The following is a 26,960-nucleotide window of genomic DNA, read 5'->3' as shown; positions in this document are numbered from 1 at the left end:
TCTAAAGTATAGTAAGTCGCTACAGTAAAAAAAGTGGATGTTTGCTGAGTTTGCTTTTATATGACTCAATTATATTCTGTCAATTGTTCGCAATTCTGTGATCCGATCTGATTCTGAGATTTTTATTACAGTATCTAATCCAAGATTTTTTTCTTGAAAGCGTTCTCAGCTTAAAACTTTAATAACGGAGTTAGCATTTTATTAAAATATATAAATATGGGTACTTACTTAGTTACAGGACCTTGCACAGTTTAAATAAACTGGCTGTTTTTTTTGTTAATCTGTTACAAGCTATTTTGTCTGGGAAAAGTAAAACGATACCAATTAATTTGAAATATTTTATTTAAAACTCTCATGCACAGTTTGCATTGACAGCTAGATTGTAGCTTGGTAATAACTAATAAAACAAATAAAACATAAGGCTGAAATTGATCTATTGGATTTAACACGTAAACCTAAATATTATCGCGTCACTTTTAATATATCAACGTGTGTGATTTTTCCATATTTTTATTCGGATGATTAGGTATGATCTCAAACCAAAACTACAACTTTAAATAAATAAGAAAAAATATAACTACAACCTACATATACAGAAGAAGATTTGTACGAATTAATGCAATCGCTCCTTACATCTGCTTAATTCCCTGCCTGCAGCGACCGCAAAGTGCCTACTTTCGTACCCGCCTCGATCTGTGGCACATGAAACATCATGTATTTAAGTCTACCAGCACTTTAATATCAAAAGTTACAAAAGATCCTACAATATGCTTGTTAACATCATATTGCAAAAAGTTCTTTACAAAACACTTTTAAAAATATTGGTCACTATCACTAAATAAGTGCTAGTAAAAACTGTAGCCCTCGCGAATTAGAGAAAACAAGATCAGTCCCGATGTCACTTTCTGTCAGACGCGGGGGCAGGAAAAGCGACGGCCGAGGGTGCGCGAGCGCCGCGCCGCGTCGACGGACGCTTTTCGCCCTATCATCATGAAGTGGCTTCTTTTTTCTAACTTCTAAATTATAATAGTCACTGGTCTTAAAACATGGCTTAAGTACTATACACCTAAAATATATAAATTATTACAAATTAAGTAAGGCATTTACATCAGGGATCCTTATGAGTTACTTCATATTTACACGATACTAGATCGCTTATTGTAACATCGTGTAAAAACAAAGATTTTGACTAAACTTATTTCGGTAAATTAAGTGTACGAGTAAAAATGGTCAAGATTTCGGCGATCTAGTGACCTACGACACGAAGCTGGCATTGTTTACGTTTTTTATAAATTTTAGACATCAAATTGCTTCGCTTTGGTCAATATTCACTTTTCGAGATTTATCATAAATTTTGAAACTCTGTTATCATAAAGGCTTAGTCGATTACAACTTAGCTCTATCGTTTGGCACTGACTTTTGTTAATGAAAAGATAAATAATAATAATAAATTAGCCTTAATAATGAAGACCCGAAAACACTAACAATTTAGATTTGGAAAAATCTAATTCAATATTTTAATCACAGTCAAGTATTACTGAGTTGTGCGTGCCACGACTTTATGAAAGTTACAAAAAACAATTACCATATATGACACGAAATCTTATACTACTCCTTCGGGATAATTTGAGCATTATTCTTGTGCATAGAAGAGTAGATGGAAGTATTATCACATAGGTCCTTCATCCTAGTGACGTCGCAGGCGAGTGAGTGAGGTCCCGGGGGCGTTTCACCTTCGCCTCTTGGCGGACACGGCCGCGGCGATCATCTGGCGCAGCATGGGCTCTGGCGTGCACACCTTGGGGTCGCACTTCATCTGACCGTCTCCTCCACATCTGAAAATCAATGTTTAACGAATTTAATGCTTATCTTTTTTTTCCAATCTACTTGGGTTTACTAATGTTTCGGCGAATAACGTTTGGCAACCTGTTTCATTTCGCAACTTTTCATTTCTAAACTGTTTAATATTTCTGAAACTGTAAATATTTCAGGGTTTTTATAAAACTAACCTAACCTAACTTAAAGGGTTCTACACGATGGCCCTGAAATAAATCCTGTTGCCAAACGTTACGTTGCGAAAAGGCAGTACTCGATCTACTTGATATACTCGACGAGATCAGAGTTTTGCTTATGGTTAGTTAAACTACTCTGTGAAAGTATTTTGCATGGGTAACTTTATTTTGGATTCTTGAACATTTTGTTTTGCTTGTGCTCAGCTCTAGTGTAGGAAATAAAGGTATTGGACCCCTACAGTAATTCCTCTGCCAGAAAAAACTTTACAGTACGATAAAGTATCAATAAACAAATAGTATCGTATAAATTTCCAAAGAATAATTATAATGGGATTTAAGTAAATACCTAAAGTCTTAAATTTTTTGGATATTTATATGTTAGTTTCGGCTCATACTATACAATAACCAAGCAAAATTTCATCGACTGAGAAATTAATGCATGGGTCTCCATACAACAACTTGCTTCATTTCCTACACTACTCGTCTATTACCATTAGCCGCTGCACAAAACTATATAATTTTTCAGTGTTTTGATGTAAGTAGATCGTCGAGCTTAGTTTGCAGAAGACCGACAGGACCCAATTTTTATTAATAACATACATACATAAAATCACGCCTCTTTCCCAACGGGGTAGGCAGAGACTACAATCCTTCCACTTGCTACGATTCTGGCATACAACTCTCGCTTCTTCTACATTCATCAATCTTTTCATGCATGCACGTCGGTTTAGAGTACTCCTGACCCGACCTTTCTTAATAACATTAACCCAATATTAACCGGTGTACAGTTCAAAAAGTTGAACATTTAACACCGGTAGATAAAAATAATTCGAATTATGCCATCGTGGGTCGTAGTCGTTTTGAATAATTAATTTTATCGATTAACTTTGTCCAGCTATTTGAACTTCACACGGTATAATTTAACATATTCTTCATTACATGTATTTAATTATGAAATACTTACGTGCAATGTAAACATGGTCCTGATGACGCCCGCACGACTTCTCCTACTTTGTATGTGTGGCCCTTTATTTGACAACCTCTTCTTTGCGCCGCGCCCTTGTAAGCGTGAGGTAGGAAGTGCGGCGGCAACGTCGTGGTGGTAGTCGTCGTCGTCGTCGTCACGTTGAGAGTAGTCGCCATGGATACGGGACATTCGTACCGCGGGCAGCAGAACCCTTGGATAGGCTCTTCATGACAACCATGAATAGGAGGAGGACAACTTTGTTGTAAACATATAATATCACTTCTGAAGCAGAAGCAGAAGTCACAAGGATCGTCTCTTGGTATTTGCTGGGCTGACACGTAAACCTTTCCTCCATACCGACAAGTTCCGGGTCCAAACGCTTGATCTTCTTCTCCGTAGTCAGGTTCTTGTCCGTAACCACTGGTTCCACTTGGCGGGAATTGACTATCGCTGTCTGGCAGCGGCGCTTCTTCAGTAGTTTGAACTTCATTAACTGCAGGCTTGGGTAGTTCGTCAGCAACATCAGGTTTCTGTGTTTCCAACTCAGAGACTGGTTTAGGGACATCAGGTTTTCCAAATTTATCAACTAAAGAAGGACTTGGGAGATCTTCCTCTGTTTTAATAGTTGTAGCTTTGGTTGTTGCTAGGATAAACTCTTCTTCTGGAGCTGTTGTTTCATGAGGTTTCTCTGTAGCCGAAGGCTCTAACTTGTCCGCTTCATCCTGCATATCTGTCAATGGTTTATCAGTTTCTTTTTGTTCCTCTCCTGGTCCAGCGGTAGAAATTTCATTAGAGTCCACGTTCTGCGGTTTTTCTGTTAATTGTACCTCTTCAGTAACATGTGCAGCTGATGTTGTTGTTTTTTCTTCAGACATCAATGAAGGTTCTGTTACTTTTTCAGAAATTGCTTCCCCTGTTGCAGGTGTAGATTCATCTTTTTCATTTGGTAATTTAGCTTCAGTAACCAAAGCAGATTCAGTAGTAACCTTATCTATTGAGGCTTGAGTTGTTGGTTCATACTCAGATGGTTCATCAAAGGCTCCAGTAGTTATTTCTCCGTCAGGTGACATAGTATAAACATCTTTTTTGTGAGTATGTTCTTCCAATAATACTAAGTATGGTGTTGTTTCTGGATACTCAGAGGATTGTTCAAGTTCTTCCGAAGTTTTGGTGGTTTGGTCTTGGGATTCTGATTGAACTGGAGATTTGGTCACAGTGTCTTCTTCTTTATCCGTTGGTTGATGTTCTGTTATTGGTGTTTCTGTGGCTTTGGTAATATCAGAATCAGAGTCACTTGGTTGCGGTGATTTTATGTCAGGCTCAACTGATTCAGATGTAATTGGTAATTCAGAACTAGCATCTGACTTTTCAGGTTCTTTATGTTGATCTGGTTTTACAGATTCCACAGTAGGAATTTCCGTGTCAATTTTTTCGACCTCCACTGGTTTATCATTATCGTTATCTTGCAAGCTTGTAGTAGGTTTATCTGTAGCGATATCTAATAATGTTGTCTCATCTAGGGTCCCTGTGACAAGTGATTCTGGAACCTTTGTACTTTGTTCATGTGTTGGCTCGCCATCAGGAGCTTGTGTATCAATAGCAGTTTCAACAATTTCTGGAATACTGGTTGCAATAACGTGTGGCACTGCCATTTCTGTAATTTCCTCTTCTACAACATCTTGGGCTACTGGAGTTTCTGTTACTTCCTTTTGAGATTCAGTTGCAGAAGTTTCTGGACCACTGGTTGTAACATCTTGAGGCAGAGGGGTTTCTGTTACTTCTTTTTGATATTCTGTTGCAGAAGTTTCTGGAGCGCTGGTTGCCAAATCTTGAGGCACTGGAGCTTCTGTCACCTCCTTATGAGCCTCTGTTTCAGAAATTCCTGGAGCGCTGGTTGCAATATCCTGACCCACTAGAATTTCTGTTACTTCCGTTTGAGACTCTGTTGCAGAAATTTCTGGAGAGCTGGTTGCAACATCCTGAGCAGCAGGAGTTTCTGTTTCTTTCTTTTGAGATTCTGTTGCAGAAGTTTCAGGAGCGCTGGTCACAGCATCTTGAGCCAGTGAAGTGTCTGTTATTTCCTTTATAGATTCTGTTGCAGTAGTTTCTGGCGCGCTGGTCGTAGCATCTTGAGACACTGAAGTTTCTATTACTTCCTTTTGAGATTCTGTTGCAGAAGTTTCTGGAGCGCTGGTCGCAGCATCCTGAGTCACTGGAATTTCTGTTACTTCCTTTTGAGATGCTGTTGCAGAAGTTTCTGGACCGCTGGTCGTAGCATCCTGATTCACCTGAGTTTCTGTTACTTTCTCTTGAGATTCTGCTGCAGAAGTTCCTGGAGTGCTGGTTGCTACATCTTGAGCCAATGGAGTTTCTGTTACTTCCTTTTGAGATTCAGATGCAGATGTTTCAGGAGCGCTAGTTGTAACATCCTGCTCCTCTGGCGTATCTGTTACTTCCTTTTGAGTTTCTGTTTCAGAAATGTCTGGAACGCTGGTTGTAATATCCTGAGCCACTGGAGTTTCTGTGAGTTTCTTTTGAGATTCTGTTGCAGAAGTTTCTGGAGCGCTAGTTGCAATATCGTGAGTCTCTGAAGTTTCTGGTAATTCCTTTTGAGACTCGGTAGTTGGAGTTTCAGGAGCGCTGGTCACAGCATCCTGAGGCACTAGAGTTTCTGTAACTTCCTTTTGGGATTCTGTTGCAAAAGTTTCTGGAGCGCTGGTTACAGCATCCTGAGCCGTTGGAGTTTCTGTAACTTCCTTTTGAGATTCTGTTGCAGAAGTTTCTGGAGCGCTAGTTGCAATATCGTGAGTCTCTGAAGTTTCTGGTAATTCCTTTTGAGACTCGGTTGTTGGAGTTTCAGGAGCGCTGGTCACAGCATCCTGAGGAACTGGAGTTTCAGGTGTTTCCTTTTGAGGCTCTGTTGCAGAAATTTTTGGAGCGCTGGTAGCAATGTCCTCAGCCACGGGAGTTTCTGATGTTTCCTTCTGAGGCTCTACTGCAGACGTGTCTGGAGCGCTGGTTGCAATGTCCTCAGCCACTGGAGTTTCTGTTGTTTCCTTTTGTGGCTCTGCTGCAGAAGTTTCTGGAGCGCTTGTCGCAACATCCTGAGCCACTGGAGTTTCTGTTGCTTCCTTTTGTGGCTCTGCTGCAGAAGTTTCTGGAGCGCTTGTCGCAACATCCTGAGCCACTGGACTTTCTGTTATTTCCATTTCAGATTTTGTAGCAGAAGTTTCTGGAGCGCTGGTTGCAATGTCTTGAGTTTTTGTTACTGCCTCTTGAGACTCTGTTTCAGAGGTCTCTGGAGCGTTGCTTGCAACATCCTGCTCCTCTAGAACGTCCGTTACTTCTTTTTGAGATTCTGTTGAAGAAATGTCTGGAACGCTGGTGGCAATATCCTGGGATACTGGAGTTTCTGTAACTTCCTTTTGAGATACTATAGTAGATGTTTCAGAAGTATCTTTTTGAGATTCCGTTGTTAATTTTTCTGGAATTTCTGTTGCAACGTTCTCTACTAAGGGAGATACAGTTGTGTCCTTATAGATATCTGGTATAGGAGTTTCTGGAATGTTTGTTGTTGCATCATCTGTCACTGAAGTTGGTGTGACCTCCGATAGTGTTTCTGTTTCAGAACTTTCAGAAATGTCTGTTGCAACATCTGGAGCCACGAAAGCTTCCGTTGTTTCCTTCTGAGTTTCGGTAACTGATATTTCTGGAATTTGTGTGGCAGAACCATCAGGGATTTCTGTTTCACTCTTTTGTGCTTCTGTTGTAAGCATTTCTGGAGAATGAGTAGCAGAATCTTGAGACTCAGGTGCTTCTGATGCTTCCTCTTGTGCTTCTGTTACAGATATTTTTGGTGCACTTGTGGCTATATCTTGACTTTCTGGAATTTCTGTCACATCCTTCTGTGTGTTGGTCTCCGGAGCTACTGTAACACTTTCTTGCGACTCTGGTTCTGGCGTTTCCTTTTGCGTTACAGTAGCAGCTGCATCAGTTATTTCTGAAACCTTAGTTGTTGTATCTGGTGAAGATGGTGACTCGGAATATTCGTTGTCGGAGTCTTGTTCAGAAATCTCTGGAGTAGTTGTTGTGATATCCAGTGGGCCATGTGCATGAGTAAATTCTTTATCAGGTTTTTCTTCAGATAAATCAGGGATAATGGTTACTTGTGAATCTGGAGGTCCAGTAATATCCTTTTGAGTTTCCGTTACAAATGTATCTGGAATATTTGTTGCAATGTCCTGAATTTCTAGATTTTCAGTCACTTCATTCGCTGGTTCGGTGACAGAAATTCTCGAATCACTGGTTGTGTCATCTTGTGATATAAGGCCTTCTGTCGCTACTTTCTCTGGTTCCACGGCATTTATTTTTGTACCCTCAGTTGGAACTTCATATACCTCTGGAGTATCAGTGGTTTTTCTATGTGATTCTGTAGTTGTTGGCTCCTGAATAGTTGTTGTGACGTCCTTAGGTTCATATTCACTTGGTTCTGTTAGTCGATGATCTGGTGTTACTACATTTTGCTCTGGAGCTTCTGTCGCTTCGGTCTGCGGTTCGATTACAGAGACATCTGGAGCATTAATTTTACTATCTTGCAGATCTGGGACTTCCTCCGTCTCTTTTTGGGTACTAATATCGTGTGGTTCTGTCACTGACATATCAGGCACTTTGGTGGTAATGTCTTCTTTCGTGTCAAATTGCTCAGGTTTTTCAGTAGTTAATGTAGATTCAGTATGTTCATGAATTGTTAATTCAGGTATTTCGGTAAACAAGTCTTCTGTTGCAGCAGACTGGTCTCGAGTGGGTGTAATTTCATTATCTTCGGACACCGCATGTGCGGAAACTTCAGTAAATGACTCAGGTGATTTTTCATCAAGGCCTTCGGTGGGTATAGAGGTAACTGGCATGATTTCACTAGTTTGTTCAACTGAAGTAACAGAGTCAACAACTCCAGCCTCAGTGACTGAAGGTTCTGATTGCTCTGGCTCTTCGACATTGGAAACCATTACTGGAGTCTTCTCAGTGCTTACATTTTGCTCGGGAATTTCATTGGCTTCGGTTTCTTTATTTGGTTGTTCACTGGAAGATTCATGTATTGGTAATAATGTTGTTTTAAGATTACTGTCATCCTTTTCTGTCGCTAACTCAACATTTTCTTCATCTGGACTGGGTTCTTTTTCACTAGGTACTTTGTGTTCACTTTCAGTACCGTAAGATTCCGTGGGCTTCGTGAATTCAGGTAATTCAGATGCTTGGGTAGGTTTTATTTCATTTTCTTCTTTATCCTTTGGTATCGACATCGGAGCTTCAGTAGGAATTTGGTTTTCATCAGAAGTATCAGAACTTGGTATCTTGGTATACAATTCTTCTTGAGTAGTGCTTGCAAACTCAGCAACTGGAGTATCACTTGGTGAAATTTCAGGTAATACAGTCGATTTTATTTCCAATTCATCATTTGGTATTGACGAGCCTTCAGTAACCGAAATCATGTCATCGAGCTTACTGGTAATAGGTTCAAAAGATGTTACACTAGGGTTTGGCAGTTTTGTTTCATCTTGGCCCTCCAGTGATAAAGTGCTTAATTTCTCGGGATTAGCTGTTTGCGTGTCATGCTGTTCTTCAGAGACATCGTGAATGGGTATCTCAGTTTCAAAAGTACCTGGGGGATTTGTTTCGCCATCATATGATTTTGGAGTCGTAACTGCATCATGATGTTCGTGTTCGATTGGCTCTTTGTCAAGGTTTCCAGTACTGCTTTCTTCTGACGCTGATGTATCACTTCCAGCAGATTCTGTGACATTAGGCTCTAAATCTTCATTAATATTATCTGGTTCCTTAACTTCATCGCTTGAACTGACTGTAGTCAGAGATACAGTTAAGATTCCATCCTGGTCAGGTACATTTTTCGGTTCTTCGGTAGTTATATCTGGGCTACTCCTGTCTGTATAGGCAGTAGAATCTTCAATAATTTCTGTGGCTACATCATGAATATTAGATATAGAAGGCGACGCTGTTGTAATATCATGCTTCTGTTGATCACTGATAATATCAACTTGAGGTACCTCAGTTGAATGGTCATCTACTAAAGAATGTTCAGTTGGTTTTGGTGTTGATTCAGGTGACTCTGATTCAAGAACAACTGGAAGTTCAGTAAATTTGTCATCAGTTTCGTTATCAGACAGTTTTGGTGCACTTGTGGACGATTCTTCGTAAGGTGCAGTGATTTCTGATTGGGCCACTGTAGTTTCCTTCTGCTTAGTTATCTCAGTAGTATATTCTTGTATTTCTGGTGCCAGCGTTTTTATTTCAGGAATGTCAGTGACAGAAGGTACTGAACTTTCTTCTTTTTCTTTATCAGTTTCATCGTAGTGTGTTGTTGATTCGCTTTCTTCGTTATTGATGAATATTGAAGCGTTAGTTTCTTTTTCAACGTCAGGTGTCTTTGGTAAGTTATCTGCAATAGGCTCGTTAGGTATAGTTTCATCAAAGCCAGACTGTTCAGTAGTTTTAGGTACAGCTTCTGTAGCTGATTCTGGAACATCTGTTATTTGCGGTATATTGTCCTGCGATACGCAATTAGAGCCAGTGCATTCACCAGTAGCAGGTTTTGTATTATCCAGAACGTCCTTTCTTCTACATTTTTCTTCTTTACATTCTTCAATGGTAGGACTCTGTTCAGGTTGGGTGCAATCGCCACCATCTTTGCAACTTTCTGTATCTTTTGGATGTGTTTCAGACGAGCATGATTCCCCTGCACATTCTGGTACCCCTTCAGGAACTTGATCCTTTTTACAATCATCAGCGTTATCGCAAGGAGTCGTGATATCTTTCTCTGGAATACCTCCAGACTGCGATTGGCATTGTTCCCCTTGGCAAGGCTGTTCAACAGGGATTTGACAACCGTTTTCACCATCACAGATTTGATTTGTTGTAGGGGGCGACTCACATTTTCCATCTGCGCAATGAGCCTGAGATGAAGGAGTTTGACTATCTTTGCAACCATTAACGCTATCACACTGAGCCGAGCTGTCCTCACCAGCACTAACTTCGGACTGAGTTTTGCAATCTTCACCTTGGCATGCTTGATCAACAAGAATTTTACAACCATTTTCACTATCACAGATTTGATCTGGTGTAATTGGCGACTCACATTTTCCATCGGCACAATGAGCCTGTGGTGATGTACATTTTTCACCAACACATTCTTCAATAGATGGTCGCGATTCATGATCTGGCTGTTTATCAGTTCCTTGACATCCTTCCGTTCCACATTCATCAGGCTTCTTACTCGAATCAGTTGATTCTTCTTTGTCCTTACTTATTTCACATTGGTCTCCATTACATTCAACGGATGGCGTTGGTATAGGGTTTTCTGTTCCAGCCATTTGACTGTGTGATTGAGGTGGAACAGTCTCTCTTGTATGGTCACAAACGTAAGTAGGGCAACAGGATTCTGGAGGATCGTACATAGGTTGACAATTATCCATATAGTCTGGTGGTGCACTGCAAATGATAGGGTCACATTTCACAATGCTACTGATACATCTGCAACTTGTATGGCAATTGTTACTGCTGGGTACGATGCTCTCATTACTATACGTGACACCGTCAAGTAAACAATCTCCTTCACCTGGTATCCGGCCAGGTGATGAAGTAGGGTATAATTCTTCATCAATCTCATTATCGACAGGATTAACTGATGTTGGTTCTATCATGTGCTCTTCTGCTGAAGTCATAACTTCATTTGTTATTGTAGTAGCGGGTTCAGTTTCCGTCTTAATAATATCTGACTTAGTTGAAGATTCCAAGGAAGACTCCGTAGTAGGCTCCTTAACCAATACTTCATTTTCTTGCTCTGGTAATTGTGGTGTCGTTATTTTAACTTCTTTTTCTACAGATGATGGTGTGTTTTCTGTGGTTTGTGCATCTGCAGCTCCGTAATTAGTTGCTATTGTGGTAACCACCTCTTCATTGTCTTTGAGTGTTGTAATTTCGATAGGCGTTTTTTCATCTGTTTGTTTGTTCGGTGTACTTTCAGTCACTTTGGTAGGTTCTGCAGTAACTTTGTCATCTGACGATTCAGGTGACTTATAATCAGCAGTAGTGGTTTCGGACACGGTCGCAGGTATTGTAGGTGTTGCCTCTGCTTCAGTTGTAATTGCATCTTTAATAGAGGACTCATCTTCATGTATCACAGTTGTTTTAGCAACGAGGTACGATTCTGTGGTTAGACCTGATTCCGTAACCGACTTACTTTCTTCTGGTGTAGTTTTATCGCTTATTGATATTTCTGGTACATCTTCATCTATGCTACCACTTGGAACTGTATTTTCACCCTTATCTGGTTCTGTTGTTGCCATATCAATTATTTCTGAATCTACAACAGGCACTCTTGACGTACTTGGGCTATACTGGTCAATGTCGTCGTCGTTTTCTGTCGTAATAAGTGGTTTAGTGGTTTCAGATTCGGGAATAATTACTTCTCCTTCATCGATTGGTTTGAAAGTTTCATCTCCGCTACCTTCAGTGTCTGGTCCAAATGTTGGTTCCTCCGTAAATGGTTCACCAGGTTCTTTTCTGTATCCACTGCCTTCGACAATAACTCTTCTTGGTGGATTCAAAGTGGTGATGTCGTCGAAAGAAGATTGCGTTGTAAAGTCAGGTTTCGGTTCACTTGTTATTTCATCGCCTTCACAAATGTATGTATCTGGACAGCATTGACCGTCTCGAGGAGGCATCGAAGTGCAATTCTTGCCTTCATTCTCCATAGGAGTGCCGCATTCTTGTACTACGCAGACAATGTCACCTTTCATGCAATAGCAATGCTCACAAGCTTTTTCAGTTTTAATTAGTGCCCCGTCTGCGAATACTTTGTCGTCATGAACACAGTCCTGAGTCATCTGCGTTACAGGTGAGAGTGTGGTGGTAGTCAGCAGGAATCCAGGCGTAGGTCGCACCGTAGTGGTCATGTCATCCAAGAGCGGTATTTCGTCTTCGGGGTGATCTGCAAATTCATCAGGTTTAGAATTAAATAAGGTGCAACATTTAATAATAGGAGTATGATACACAACATTCATTATTATAAATTTATATTTACTACCTACACCTACTCCTCATTATCGTATTAAAAACATATATAAATAAATTTAGGTTCGCTGGAAGAGATCCCTTTTTAGGGATAAGCTCGCCTTTTTTCTCCTTTCTGTGTATTTGTATTTTTATTTTTATGTGCAATAAAGAGTTTACAATTACATACATATATAGGTTTTAGTTAAGACCACAATGTCCAAACTAAATTTTAAAATATGTGTAGCCGTGATGAAGATAGGATAATATTAACTCACCACAAGAGTAACGAACTGGACAACACACATCTTTATGGTAGATTGGTGTGCAACCATCTACGTGGAGTGTACATTCTTGCATAACACAAGTCGTCATGTTTCGTATGCAGTAACAATGTTCGCAAGGCTTGCTCGGGGTTGGTGGCACTTTAGCTCCCTCTGGGAAGTATTTCCCGTTGATGCTGCATCCATATCTGTCCAATTTGCCAAGTCCAGTTTCGCCATATTCAGCTGGAGACGTCGTTGACGTCGACGTGAGTAAGTCAACTGGAACTTAAAAAAAGTAGAGCATAAGCTTTTAAGATACAATAAGTACATAAGTACTACTTATGGGCCGATAATGGTCATGATCATATCTCATAATACCATGGCTGCAACGAATAAATGAATATGGATATCAACCCTACCCAACTCAGTTAACTTAAAGGTAGTGTAATTAGTGAGAATAGTTTATTTTCTTTAGTTTCATTTGAGTTTTTTTTCATGTGTAATGTGGGTTAACAACATTCTAGTGATGTTCATGAAAAATAAAATTGTGAATGTTTAAAATAAAGAGTAAACGGTTTGTGTAACATGACAATCTAACAAATAAACATACTTTTATGAAACTTACCATCAGGACATGTGACAATGGGGCAGCACTGATCAGCGCGCTTCTCGACCGAGCAGTCCTGACCAATGGGCTTGGTGAAGGGACAGACCCTGAGGTAGCACATCAGCATTCGGTTGTGGCAGGTACAGTTAAGGCAGGGCTCGTTTGTCATGATTCGGTCGCCCTCGCCATAGTGCTGGAAGTTGTAGTAACATCCTTGATGTGCTCCTGAAATGTACAAAACATAGACTTATTTCACATTATTTATATTTACATTATTTTATTTTCTAATTATGTTTGGTAGAATGTTGGACAATCCAAGTGATGAAAGTGAAATCAAAGTCCTGAAAAAGCACAATAATCAAAAATTCTGTTTTATAATAGTAGATTATTGTCGTGGCCTGGAAGTAGCCAATTGCTGGCTGAGTATGAGTATTACACGGACGAGCTTGCGAGTCCGTTTAACTAATACGAAGCCAGCAATTGCTATTCCAGCCGAGACTAATATAAAGCTTTTCTCAAAAATGGTGCATAATTCTGAAATAGGATAAAATAATATAAATAATAATATAATGATAAATTATATATATATAAAACTACATAGATGAAGATGTACCAGAAATGTCAATAAGCGATAAAACTACACCAGAAGAAAGTAAGTCGGTTACGGAATCAGGTCTATATATATAAATAATAATAAATTGATAAATTCTCAAAATATATTATAACATTTAATTTTATTCCAACATTTTCTTATGTTTTGCCGCCTTTTTTTCATTAAAAATAAACTGCAGGCGTATTTTTCCACCGAAAACACCACAAGTTATTTCAGACCCAATAAAAAAAGTCAGGAGTTCTAACAAAATATCTGATACCGGCCATTAGCCGTGGCTGTATACGACTTGTGCCATTTTCATGGCCTTTATAACTTAAAAAAAAATTGTGTCTGATTGTAGGCGCGCTAATTTATTATTGTCAAGCGAGCGCGCCTGCAATCTTTTTGGCTTTTTTATTTTTCGCTGACCATAAACTATGCACTTCACCTTCTGATATGTAAAGAATAATGACAACTTTTACGGTCATTTTTGAGAAAATGATTTTTTAACAATAATTTATCTTCGTATGCGATAGTTACCTTATTTACTATTAATTTTCTTTAGTGAAAATAAATTAACTATGACGTATCCGTAGCTTTACCTAACAAGTTTTAAGTGCACCTACGTATACGGTATACCTAACCTAATGAAAATGAATATGTAGATTCCAACTTACCGTCATATAAGTCTAGTGCCGTTTGATTGCTGGCTGTAGGTGCTGTAAAAGAAAATAAACAATCATTAATTCCTTAATCGTCATCCCTCATAAAGCTAGGATATAAGAAATATACACACCAGCAGCCAGGCTTTTTTAAAGGGAGGTTATAGTAACGTATTTCTGTAACTTAACCATGACATTAATTTACCTACTTAATAAATTAAAATTCAGACTTTGTTAACTTTCTAACAAAATTATAATTGCCAGCAATGTACAGCAAAGTAAATTGTTAAGTAAGTGTAAATGACAGCCGACAGATACTTTGATTATTATTTGTCAATTTACTTTCCTGTGCATTGCTGGCAAATAGTTTTGTACGAAAGTTAACAAAGTTTGAATTACGGTTTATTAATTAAATTAATATCATGGTTAAGTTACAGAAATACGTTAGTTTAACCTCCCTTAAAAATAGCCTGGCTGCCGGTAACACACTGTAAAACTCAACCGTAACATCCCTTTAGGAATAAATTCGTATGCACCTCTGCGTCTGTATATATATTTATAAGGTGCCTTCAATTCTTCCAGAATATTTCAGGAAGTTATTCGCATCAAAGGTGTGACTATTGACTAGGTACAGTCGCCATCAGATACCTATTTCGGAGCGGACAAGGTGATCAAAGTTATTAGTAACTAGAGTTTACCCGCGGCTTCGCACGCGTAAACTATTCGATCTGGTAGTTACAATTAAATTGCGGGATTTTATGTACAAAATTCCTGTGGGAAGTCCCAAAATTTATATCGTAATCTTCATTGAGGTGTTGTGTTAAGAACAACTATCCGGTGGGAATATTGGAATAAAAGTAGCCTATGTGTTATTTCAGACATCCAGCTATCTACATACCAAATTTCATGACTCTAAGCCCAGCGTAATCGGGCGCGCGGCAATAAATAGGTAAAGAGCTTTACAGACTGCAATGCAGGATAATTAATAGATTTCTTTTTCCCTAAATGGCAAAACTGGCATATATAATAAATCGCTCGTTTTTTGCTTGAAATTCGAACTTTGTGATTTTATTTTGCTTAATACACAAAATGTACAGACCCAAAATCATATTTTCTCAAATTTTTCGCGATTCCCAAGGTTAAAGAATCGAATTGCTTTAATATTCCAGAGAAATAATGCGTTGTTTGGGAGAAACGTGTTAAAATGGTGTTGTAGAGCGCCATCCTGCTCTGTCTCGTTTTTTTTGTCCCGTTCTGGCGGTTCACTTTTATATTATAGATGGAGTGCATGTGCCGATATTTGTGACCACCTTGGCCGCTCCGAAATATCTGATGGCGACTGTACTCGTTGCTTGAGACTAAAATTTAGATGAAAAACCTTCACCTGGTACCTGAGGGGTGTTCAGTCAAACTAACATAATCATGTACTGAAATATTACTCTCATAAATAGAATAAGATTAATTTTAAAACACCTTCGCAAAACTAACGGAAGATGAAAAGGATACTACTTAAAGGGGGAGGAAGGCTGCATTTCTCGCCACGCCAGAGCAGTTGACATGTTCAATGGGGAAAAGGACAAAGTTTCGAATTATAATTATCGAGGTATAATAAACACGATGACAGGTGATCCAAAAAATATTATGGTAAACGTAAACGATGTTCGAAATAAAAGAGTGCGACATATGTGTATACCATTACCGATAGTGATTTTATTCTTAAAAATATTTCGACAAAAATATATTAAGTAAGTATGCAAATAGTTTCGACCAAAAAAATCAAAACAAAAAAATTATGCGAAAATTTATGTGGCAAAAAAAAGAAAGAAAACATAAATCATATTGATCCAAATTTATTCCAATTCTTTGGCGCTATAGAATCCGTAATAACTTCCGTACTACCTTACAATCGCCATTACTGCGTCGGCAGTAAATGGATGATGTAAAACGTTTGTTCAAAGTACAATGTTTCTGGCGAAAATGTAACGTATTTTTTTAATTAAATAGGTAGGTAGATAATTTTCAAACACGAATGCCTGTATCTGTAAAAGATATCGTTTACACGTTGTAAGAACAGGATTACGTAACGATTTAATTAATAACGAAACCACCCGAAACCAGTCCGACGTCCTTCGTATATCATTTTATCAATCACGTTAACACGGCATCGGTTAATCCACCTACCGGAACTTTTGTCATCCATCACTTTTACAACCGTGTTTTATTGGGACTATATCTTAATTAAAACAGACAGATGGCTGTCGGTTTTTAACTTTTTATTACTGCCACCGATTTCAGCTGTGCGAACGTAGAGCTATCTAAAGAATATATCAAAATCTATCTTTGACTATCTACCTTTATTTTTGTGCGCGCAATAACAAATGAAGGTTTTTAATAAGAAGCATAGTTGAACGCTGTGCCGTGTTACTTTCGTTTTTGTGCTTATTTTAGACGGATAAGGATTAATTGCAGAAAACATCTTTACAGACGTCCACCGCTAGCGTTCTCGGAACGTTGCACTTTTAACCGTTTTATGGGTTGAGTTATTAGCCACGTCACAGTCGGACAGAGTATTAGCTGCAAATCGCTCAAGACGCGCCGTCTTAAAGTCGTTTTACATATCCGCTTTACTGCATATAATGACTGAAGCCGAGCAGCGAGTCGTGACAAAACCGCAATTAAAGTAACGGAGGGCGTCGTTAATATTTTACTCATTGCTTTAATGCCGATTTGACACTTAGGGCTCAACTAATAACGCCAAAGGAAATGGGTAAATAATGAATCGACTTAGATTATGACAGTAAACGCATAAAGGTACCGTTTTTTTTGCGTTCTGTGGTCGGCTTTCTATCCCTGTTGTCCATCAGAGTTACTACACGGTCGGATTGAAATTTATTGACCATAACTGTGACCATAACTTGATGTACACCCCATTTATTCAATTAGGGCAGTAGCAAGCTTAAGTATTTACTAGCTTAACCATGTCCCCGGCGCTAGTTTAGTAAATGTCTTAAATTAAAAAATCTGCAGAGTCATGCATATAAGAATAACTAAACAATATTCACGGCGAGCCTAGTCGGACAAGTACCTACCATGCCAAGCGTGCTTTTTCGTGAAAAATAGTAAACTAAGGAAGATTTATTAGCAAGGAAAGTGTTAAAATCGTATATGGTGTAGAACATATTATGCATAATAAAAAAATCGGGCATGTGAGATATGATCCAGTTATGACATAAGATCTAAAATTATCTGAGGATCCTTGGAAGCCTTTTCTAATAGGTAGCGTAGTAATAATCACATACTTCACCATAATCTCACTTTTTATCCGTTTATCATCCGTTGAATCTATTACTTCAAGTATAGGGTGAGCGGGAGTTGTTATTGAAGTCTTAAACAAGTTTAAATAAATGTAATGACCTATTATTAACTGACACGTCGACTATTATACTTTACACGCAACGCGGTGTCTGTAATGATTTGCAGTTAGCAATGTTCCCGTGTGATTATTCCCTGGGTATTGGCATTATTAAACTTTACGTTACTTAGAGCGGTACACGAATCATGAGTTATGTTCTGACTGCCTACTGAGTACTTAAAAATAAAATCGAGAATATTTCACTAATGCCTTAGACGTCAGTTTCCAGCGCGTGTCCGCAGAAGCGTGCATAATTTCTATATGCCGTATAATTGATCACACAGGTTACGCGGCTGCTTATCAGCGCTTGCAGGCCCGTTACGACTCCCTTGTCTGCGCCGTATAAGGCTATAGAAGTTCAAACTTGGTCTGGAGTTGGTGTATTAGACCAAGACAACATTACAGGAGTCACACAGAAGCATTTGCCTCTTGCTCTAGCGCATGGATTTGACCAAAGCCAAGCCTTTCGTGGGTGCACTCAGCGCTGCCACTTCGCAGTTCGTCCACCTAACGGTCACCAGGAATGTCGTCAGTATCCAGTTTTTGCCAAACATTATTCCGATACTGCTGCAGCTTAAAATATTGTATCGTAAATCTAAAATAATTAGGGCGTAAACGGAAATTGACATCCTGTTTATCGCACCAATTTAAGGTGTTACTAATTATGCAAATCACTATTGAGTACATATTATGATAAGTATACTTGCTTAAAGTTTTAACTAGACACGAAAGATTGACCAAAAAAAGGAAAATAATTAAGTCGAAATGATTTCAATCTCTGTGTATATACCTGTGTTTTCTGTACTGCTTACTATGTGTTGGTGTACAATAAAGAGTTATTGTATTGTATTGTTTCATAAATAAAACTTATAATCAGCATTTAACAAAAGGATTTCCTAGAGATTCTATGTTTCTATTCCTTTAACATAAAAGCCATCAAAATACAATCTAGAACAGACAAAAAAGTGCAGATAGAAATCGTCAGGTAAAATAAAAATACAATCAAAACCAGTAACTGTTTGAGAATTCGGCCAAATTATACAAAAACTTGCTCGAACAGCTTCCATAACTGTAATCTTCACTGTCTTATCTGAGTTTTACAAAATATGAGATAAAATCCGTATCAAAAAGGTTTTTCCCACTTTATCTGAGGTATTATCGTCTGAACTTGAAATATACCGTCATATCACCATACGCTAAAGTCATTTAATATTTATAAATTCCGTTATGTGGTAATGCCAATTTTATGCCAACGATTGCTAATATGAAAGTCTCGAGCAAAAATACCAAAGTCCTCGTGACGTAGCCCTCCGTCCCACGAGCCCCATACTAATGAACAGATTGTACGTCCACATGTACCACTGTGACGTTATAAAAGGCTTTGCACGAACAAAAAACTACTTAATGCAAAATCGTGCGCTTAGAAACATGGCCCAAGTCAATCGAAATCAGGAGCCGGCTTGAATTTAAAATTTGCACTACATTAATATGGATTGTTGTTTCAATGAATGAATGTCGCCATGGTCGACATGCCTGATGAAGTTCACACGGTAGACCTAAACATTGTAGGCCGCATTTAAATATACTTCCTATGTAACATAAATTGAACGCGAATTCTTTGGAATAACCGTGCAGCGGATACTAAATCTCTGCGACTGCAGACCAAAATAGCGTCATCTAATAACATGCACCACGAAACAGACACGCACAGCCTGTACAGTTAGGCGGCGGCCGGTCCGTTCACCCAGCCCAGCCTGCTGCAGGCACTCGCCTTCTGGTAGATAAAGCCTGCGTTGACTAATGGAGCTCTCTTCTATTTTACGTATCTAATGCCTAAAGAAAATCTACCAATACATTTTATTGTGATTCCAATGGACCGTTACTAGAATAAACATAAAGAAATTACCATAAAACGGTGCATCTGGGTTTAGAATTATATAATTTATCAATAGAGGTTCGATGCCCCAGGAACCAGTTTAAAATATAATCAAATGAAATTTACAACTCTAGCTGTAACGAGTTTTGGTGTATCTGCGAAAATAGAGATATTATTACGGTTCCTAGGAGCGGAAGTTGTAGGTACCTATTGCTCACGTCGTTAGAGGATAGAGCTGTTGACCGGAAACCTAATTAAAACATTACTGTACAGCGTATCGTGTATAATACTCTACCCGACCCCCGTCACAAATAATACTAGGTATGACCGTAATTCAGGCTGACGATATCCAACATTGTAATGCGGTATTGTGACAATTCGTAGCACTACGCCTACGCTTCTACGCCTCCTCTAAAGCGTGTTCTACATATACCACTTTGACCGTTTATAACTCAATAGGTCAGCTTATACAAACGATCAATTTTCAACGTTTTATAAAGATTTATTAACAGCATATCACAGGAACAATAATCCATTGTTAAAGCTCTATTAGCATATTATTCTTATAACACCTGTCAAGCGGTTATGTCTGAGTATAGATAGTCTATTTGTATTACGTTTACATTATTCATTACAGGGTGTTGTTCCGATAAACTAGTCGGCTTATTATTCTGCAATTCACATACTCATCTTCTCTAGAAATATGCATAGTGAATGATATTGCTGAGAACCGCATTTTGGTGTTTTAAATTTATTTACGCGAATACGGCGTGCCTGTTATAGGTCAATTAATGTAACTGCGCAACACATCTTTAATAATTCGGTACTAATTATACGACAGCACAATGGGAATTTAATTCAAAATCTCACAGTATATATTTAGCTTATGTATTGTTTGAAACAAAGGCTGGCGGAGTCCCAAGTAGGTATTTGATTATCCTAATGAGTTAATTTTGTTTAGTGGCAAGGGTTGGTTTAATATATAAGCATTCTCTGATTTAACTATCATAAGAAAGCAGATATATGAATTTTACGACGGTTAATCTAGGATTAGCGCGCTTTTCCAACACGATATAAATTTGGTGACAGTCAGGAGGGTTGAATTAGTTACGTTTGTAGTACATACCTTATAACTAACTAACTAACTAATTTGGATCATAGGAGCAGAACTTCTTATAGTTGCGGTAGATGGCACCAATGAGGGCTATCGCGTATGAATTCACCACTAGAGGCGCTAGTGTAGCGTGAGGTCTTCGAAATGTCAAATCTCATAGCTTTTGGGTGGGCTACGCGGGTTTATTTATAATTAGAATAATTTGCAATATCTGAAATTAATTACGGCAAATATGCGTTCCGGGGCAATGAATGTCTGTGTTTTGAGACAGTTTTGTCTTTCGGAAACCTTTTTCCTCCCTTTTTTCCGAACAAAACGGGGACTATGCAACACTGTGGCATGCTCGATATTTTTATAGTACGGTTTTAAGGTGTATTAAATATGATTTTAATCTAAACTTTGTCTTTACGCCCGTAATAATAGACTTTGAAAGCCATACTTAAAAACCTCACGCAACAGTGCGCCATCTAGTGAGACAAAAAACGATAGCCCTCATTGGCGTGCATTGGGTCCAATTGGGTACAGTTGCTAATTTGCTCCGCAGCAGCGCGCCACAAGCACTGGCGCTGCCACCCTGCTGCTTACTCAATAGGTATACGGTATTTGACTATTTTGTATACGTTTTATAAATTAAAACTACACAATGTCTGTTATTTCTATTGTTTTACACTATTAGTTATTATACTAAAAATTATGACAATGTGAAAAATCTAGTTTAAAGGCTTTTGTGAACATCGTTGCGATTGAAGTGCCGTGCTAGCAAGTCGAATGTTCCGTTCTTCAAGGCGGTAACATCAGGAGAGTCTTTAAATATCCCGTTAGGGAAGTGAATTTGTGTTTTGTTATATTATTATGTGTAATATGACTCACCCGCTGCCGTGCTCGCGATGCATGCGGCCAGCGCGAGCAGCGCTCCCGCGCACCGCCGATCCATCTGCGGCCTGCCTGTAACAATCACACAATCGAATCAATTACCCTGCCTCACCACTTCTCTCCCGACTCAAGGGCAGTGGGGATCGAATACACCGGTAATGGGTAAACGGAGCAGGGACTCCCCACAGACCAAATTACGCTTCGGAAGCGAGAATGACAAATCTCATTTTCGTTCAGTTCATATTTTTCAAGATTTCTGTATGTATGTAGTCATATGATCATCGTTTTAAGAGTCGGTGAAGCCAAAAATAAAGTGTTTTAGCCGAAAACATCGGAGCGTCACCCCTAAAAATAAATGCAGGTAGAAAAATTACCAATTTTATCAAAATACAACAACGGACAAAAACGAGAATTTATATTATTACTCACAAAAAGATATGCCAAAGGTAGCCATTTTAAAAGTATCTTGTATCAAAATAAAAGTATAAGACAAACACGTTCCAAATAAAATAAAATACTATCGCGACATGATCGCGGCATATATATGTACCTACATTTAAGTAAAGGCACAATCAAAAAGAGTTAGTTACAGTTTAGTTTTACACGGAAGCTTTTACTGTACAATTAAGTAATAATTAAAAGTCGTAAAGAAGTGAGAATAATAGATAACCGGGCACCAGTTCCCACGTTCTTTCTTTCTCATTGCACACGGTGTTTATGGAGATTCATTACAAATATTACTATTGACCGGTGTTTTTATTGATACGAGCAAAATACACAGCTATGTTAAATAAACTAAACACGTACAAGCTATTTTATAATAACGTCAAAATTCTACCCTGCCCGGCGTCCATTAAATTTGCTCAGCACCTTGAAGCTTACAAAATTCCTTGTGGTTTTGTAAGGTCCTAACAACACTAACTATAAATAGGTATAAATGTACTTAAAGTGGGTACACATACGCGTGGTGCAGCGGGAACGCGAGCCTAAGTGGGATTGTGAGCGAAAGGGAGCGAACCGCTGCAAAATGTATTTAAGGCACACCTTAACAATTCAAACGATGTAAACCAAAAGAAACTAATGTGATTATGCCAACATGAATACAAATAACCTTGTAATAATGAGGCACGATATGCTTAATTTGAGACTAAGTAACTACTAAAGTGTACTAAATTTTAAGTGAAGAAACTTAAACTAATATTAGAGTTGAAAGTGGCGTACAGTAAATTTGACTCCGTCGCTTTGTTAACCGGTGTTAACTAAAGAACAACTCTTTAAAATAACCATGTATTGAAGTTAACTCCAAAAGTAATGTGTAAAGTGACGGAAGGGAAACGTGATCCTAGCTTCCTAGTAAGTAAAGTGACATGAGTAAAGTTTAGTAGTTAAGTTGAACTTTGTAACGCTACGTGCGGAACGCGGAAACCTGGGTTCAACGCAAAAATCCAGGTAGCCGTTTAGTTCTGAGTGAATGCGAAGTTTAACTATCCATTCAAAGCGCGCACGCTGGACAATAGCAAACATTGTTGTTCGGCAAAATTCAATGAATTACAACTTACTTCTGTCAACTGTGGTTAAAGTAGGTACTTACTGCAACATTTCTGTAGTATACTATTCTGTAACTGTAATTCTACAACTGGGTGAAAACCAAAAAGTTACGCACCTTAACGCAGGTAGTTATAATTACTATTATTTTTTTCCATTGTAACACGGAAATTATCCATACAAATGTATGATTAATTTTTGTGTCACAATGAAAACAATTAATAGTAACTCTAACTACCGCCTTAAGGTGTGCAAGTTTTGGTCTTCACCCAACTGGTTAGATTTGTTTATGGACGGAGTGTAACATCACTAACCTAACTATTTGCTGGCTGCATCAACATCGAGTAGCCTAAGCAGCGACGAAACGTGGTCTATCGTCGTGTCGATATCAAAAGGAACACGTTAAGTGCAACTAATAAGAAGCAACGCAGCGTACTTAGAGCTCTTCACTGAAGCTGCGTTTGTTTGCAATATTTTATTAGAAAACAGTTTTATCTATGACATTTAATACGAGGAGATGTTTGAAACCCTAAAGAAATTAATGGAAATAACTACCTACTGCAACGTCTGAGTTAAACAAGAGATCATAAAAACTATCAAGTCTTGCCGTTGACGAGTGCTAAGCTGATTTTAATTTGGCACTTAACGCTATCATCACACTCCATTCAATTGAAGCTCCGTGATTCATGTCTGCATAAATAAACGTAACCATTAGCACATCCGGTTTCCTTGGCAGGAGGGAAATATTATTTAGTCTTAACTGAAAGAGTTTCAAGTTCTGGTGGGCTGGTCGTAACTCCGGCTTATTCGCGGCGCGTTACCGTGGGAACGCGCCGCCTGCGCACACACGCGCACTCCCGCACCTACGCCCGCCTGTATTTATGTCTACTTAACTGTACCTACTTGACCATCATACACTGCATACGATTTTGCTTGTTATATGCTGAAATGGGACACCGTACTAAATAGGTTTATAATTGTGGTTAATAACCACAAATGTGGCTATATAATTTCTGCCGTTTCATGGTTTCAGCGAGTTACGGAGCCATGTTTGTTGTTGAGTGAATAAGCACTGGTACGACAGCCTCACAGTCTCCCTCAGCTATGCAGGTGCTTGAGAGGGGAGATTTTCCCTACTTCTCGCATTCTTTTGTCGTCTACTTTCGACGCAACTCGAGATTTCTATTAAATTGACATTGTGAAAGAACTTACGAATCATTTTAAATGCTTACACAAATAAGAATTCCAATAAAACCTACTGGGAAAGATATATCGATCGTCCAATATATTAGCACAGTAGATTTTCACCTTATACCCTTCTTGTGCTATTTGTTAGATCCTCCGCAAGTCTGAACTCACATAATTTATACATTTTGATAAGGTAGCGCGTAGCAACTGCCACAAGTCGGCCCAGGTTCTGATCACTTTGAACTAACCTTATTATTTTGCTATAAATATAAATAGGTAACTGTGTAGATGACAGTAGGGGTCCTTCGTCTAGACGCTCTCGCGAGCCTCGGGCGGGAGGGTGAGGGTTGATATTCGCCACTATTTGCTTTACTAAGATACCACGTGTTACGGACGTGAAGAGCTATTCACATCACGTGTTACCGTGTGCTGGAAACCTGCAGACTTCCAGTTATCTTTTTTTAGAAATAGAATACGTAAAAACATCCCTGCACGTAAATTTTTACTGCTTTTACTGTAGCTACGCACCTGGAGGTGTTAAATATGGCTCTTTGTAGATAAAGTTGCCATTTAAAGAAAGCCATAACATTCGTTACCATTTAAGAAAAATAAAACTTAATACATTCAAATGTTTCTAGTTATACTTAGAGTGAATCACAGAGAGATTTACATATAGTAAGATAGCGTTCAGGCGATTGATCAAATCAACCGTGGTTTTTTGCTGCGCCACAAGAGGTTAGGTGCTACAAATAAAAAAACGTAAGTAACTGACAAAAGCTTGTTTACCTCCATTATAATGTTTTGATTGCCTACCCAACCACCGTGCTCCGATTCTTTTTATGTACACAATAGAAGCCCACTTCCCAAGCTTAATTTGGCATACCGTTTACTCCAGCGGTGCTTGCGTCGGAGAGTAACAGTTAATCCGATTAAATATACTCAAATTTGAAAAGCATGGAGATGGAAGCCACAAATGTGTGGCGCTCTTAATTGGTTTCACGGCACGGGCTCCTAACTGTAGATGGTGCCTCTGTTATTGATCATGGGGTATCTACGCTACGTGCTACGAGGCGCTACGCACGCACTTATTGTTCGATGCCTATTCGAGCAGGCACTTCACTCACTTTTATACGCTCTAAGGAAAAATGTTTGACCAGTTAATAGTTTTGTTTTTCGAGTTTCCCGAGGCTATGTTGAGATATGAATAATATATGTGTTGTAATCTACGTGAAACATTATCATTACAAAGTTTGCAGCAAGTGAAGTGATCCGATCGGATGGGCGTTGCGAACGGGCGATCGCCGCGGCGCGGCGTGCTCCAAATGTTGCCCAACACATAATTTCAGAACATTGCAACCACAGCGAGCATTGACACCAATTTCTTGCATATTGGACCAATGACTCGGAGGTCCGAAAGCTTTAGTGTCTTTTGTTTTCATTTCGACCAAGATAATAAAAGATTGACTGTTATTAGATAGGTACTTAGTGTTGTTTGAAGCCAGGCTTACAAAAGAATTTCAAAATAAGTTATTTGTTACTACAAGTCAAGAATAAAAATAACAGCAGGTAATAAATAAATTCAACTTTTAATAGAGCAGTAATACCACGAGCTTTTTCCGAGATAAGTTATGTGTTACATTAAGCACATAGGGATCAGTGAGTGCAGGCAGCGTGCTAGATTCTCTCGGCGATGGCCGGGGTCAGCGCGGGAGCAGCGCCCGGCCGTATCGCGAATGCGGCGCGAGCGCGGAAACCACTTTTGTGTTCTTTAATGCCGCCCCAAGAGATCCCGATAACGATGGACAGCTCGTTTCTTTATCTCGATCTTAATAGAAGGTACTAGTAAGAATGTGTAAGTTTGATTAATAAATTCACGCGTGACTCGAGCTTCGAGGCTTGTCTTGTCTATGTCTGCGGTCGGCTGCGCGCGCGCTGTTCGCACAATGCACTCACGTAGTGCGATTATCGATCGTCGTAAATTACAAGTGATTAGCATATAAGTCGTGAACATGGCGACGTCGAGTCGTTATTAGTTTCGGGTACAAGTGACATCGCATCGTTATTAGGCGATAATTGTCATCGAAGTGTAGCGGTCGATTAACGGCAGACGAACGCAATTGTGTACATACTAAGTAGATGGAGCCCGTCGCGCGCCACCAAGTACCCAGATGTATGTCGAATCATTATGCTGGTTTAAATGCATATCATTTTCGAATTAGTCCATTATGCTGCCATATGTTACTTACTCGTACATGCTTGAATAGGTAGAGTCAAAAATATCATGAAATTTGAACTATACATTTGTTTAACACAATGAGATACCTTTAATGGAAACTGACTGGAGATTATACGTGTGGAAGTAACTCGACGTGGCGGGGCGTGTCCCTTAGGGAAATCGGTAGGAACGTAGCAAATATTAGTTTCCTTCGTAAGATATCTACTCACGGTTCGTTGACCCGTGCAAATTTTGTGTCAGAGGATTAAAGTGAAAGCTATCTAGACTGTATCATCACTTATAACAGTACTTGGGTTTTTTTAAGCACATTTTTGTACGCCTTATCGCGTAAGGCATCTGCCTGCATGGACGTGTGCCTAGGTCGAGACTGCTATAGTTAGTCTACACCTACTAACCCAGACAGCCAGTATTCAATCGGTTTAGTCTTTAAAAACTTGTCTACTACTTACTAAGTAAAATTAAAGCTTTGATCACATCAGGACTTATTACGCCAAAACACACGAGTACTAATATTTACCTCGACGTTTCAACCACATTACAGTGG

General features: G+C 39.0%; 1 protein-coding gene across 1 annotated transcript in view; it reads right to left on the bottom strand.

The window, feature by feature from the left end:
- Nucleotides 1-324: 324 nt before the first annotated feature.
- tnc (tenectin) overlaps nucleotides 325-26,960 on the bottom strand; it is a 43,495-nt gene continuing 16,859 nt past the window's right edge. The window contains exons 2-7 of the mRNA XM_074087868.1: nucleotides 21,445-21,519; nucleotides 14,188-14,229; nucleotides 12,937-13,143; nucleotides 12,324-12,596; nucleotides 2,977-11,983; nucleotides 325-1,835 (exon numbers count right to left, since the gene is read on the bottom strand). Of these exons, the coding sequence (XP_073943969.1) occupies nucleotides 1,730-1,835; nucleotides 2,977-11,983; nucleotides 12,324-12,596; nucleotides 12,937-13,143; nucleotides 14,188-14,229; nucleotides 21,445-21,508 (9,699 nt within the window). The 5' untranslated portion in view covers nucleotides 21,509-21,519 and the 3' untranslated portion in view covers nucleotides 325-1,729. The remainder of the gene's footprint in view (nucleotides 1,836-2,976; nucleotides 11,984-12,323; nucleotides 12,597-12,936; nucleotides 13,144-14,187; nucleotides 14,230-21,444; nucleotides 21,520-26,960) is intronic.

This window comes from Choristoneura fumiferana, chromosome 5 (assembly GCF_025370935.1).
Source record: "Choristoneura fumiferana chromosome 5, NRCan_CFum_1, whole genome shotgun sequence".
NCBI classification, from domain to species: domain Eukaryota; kingdom Metazoa; phylum Arthropoda; class Insecta; order Lepidoptera; family Tortricidae; genus Choristoneura; species Choristoneura fumiferana.
The sequence above is the reverse complement of the archived record's forward strand: the minus strand, read 5'-3'. Positions and strand labels throughout refer to the sequence as shown.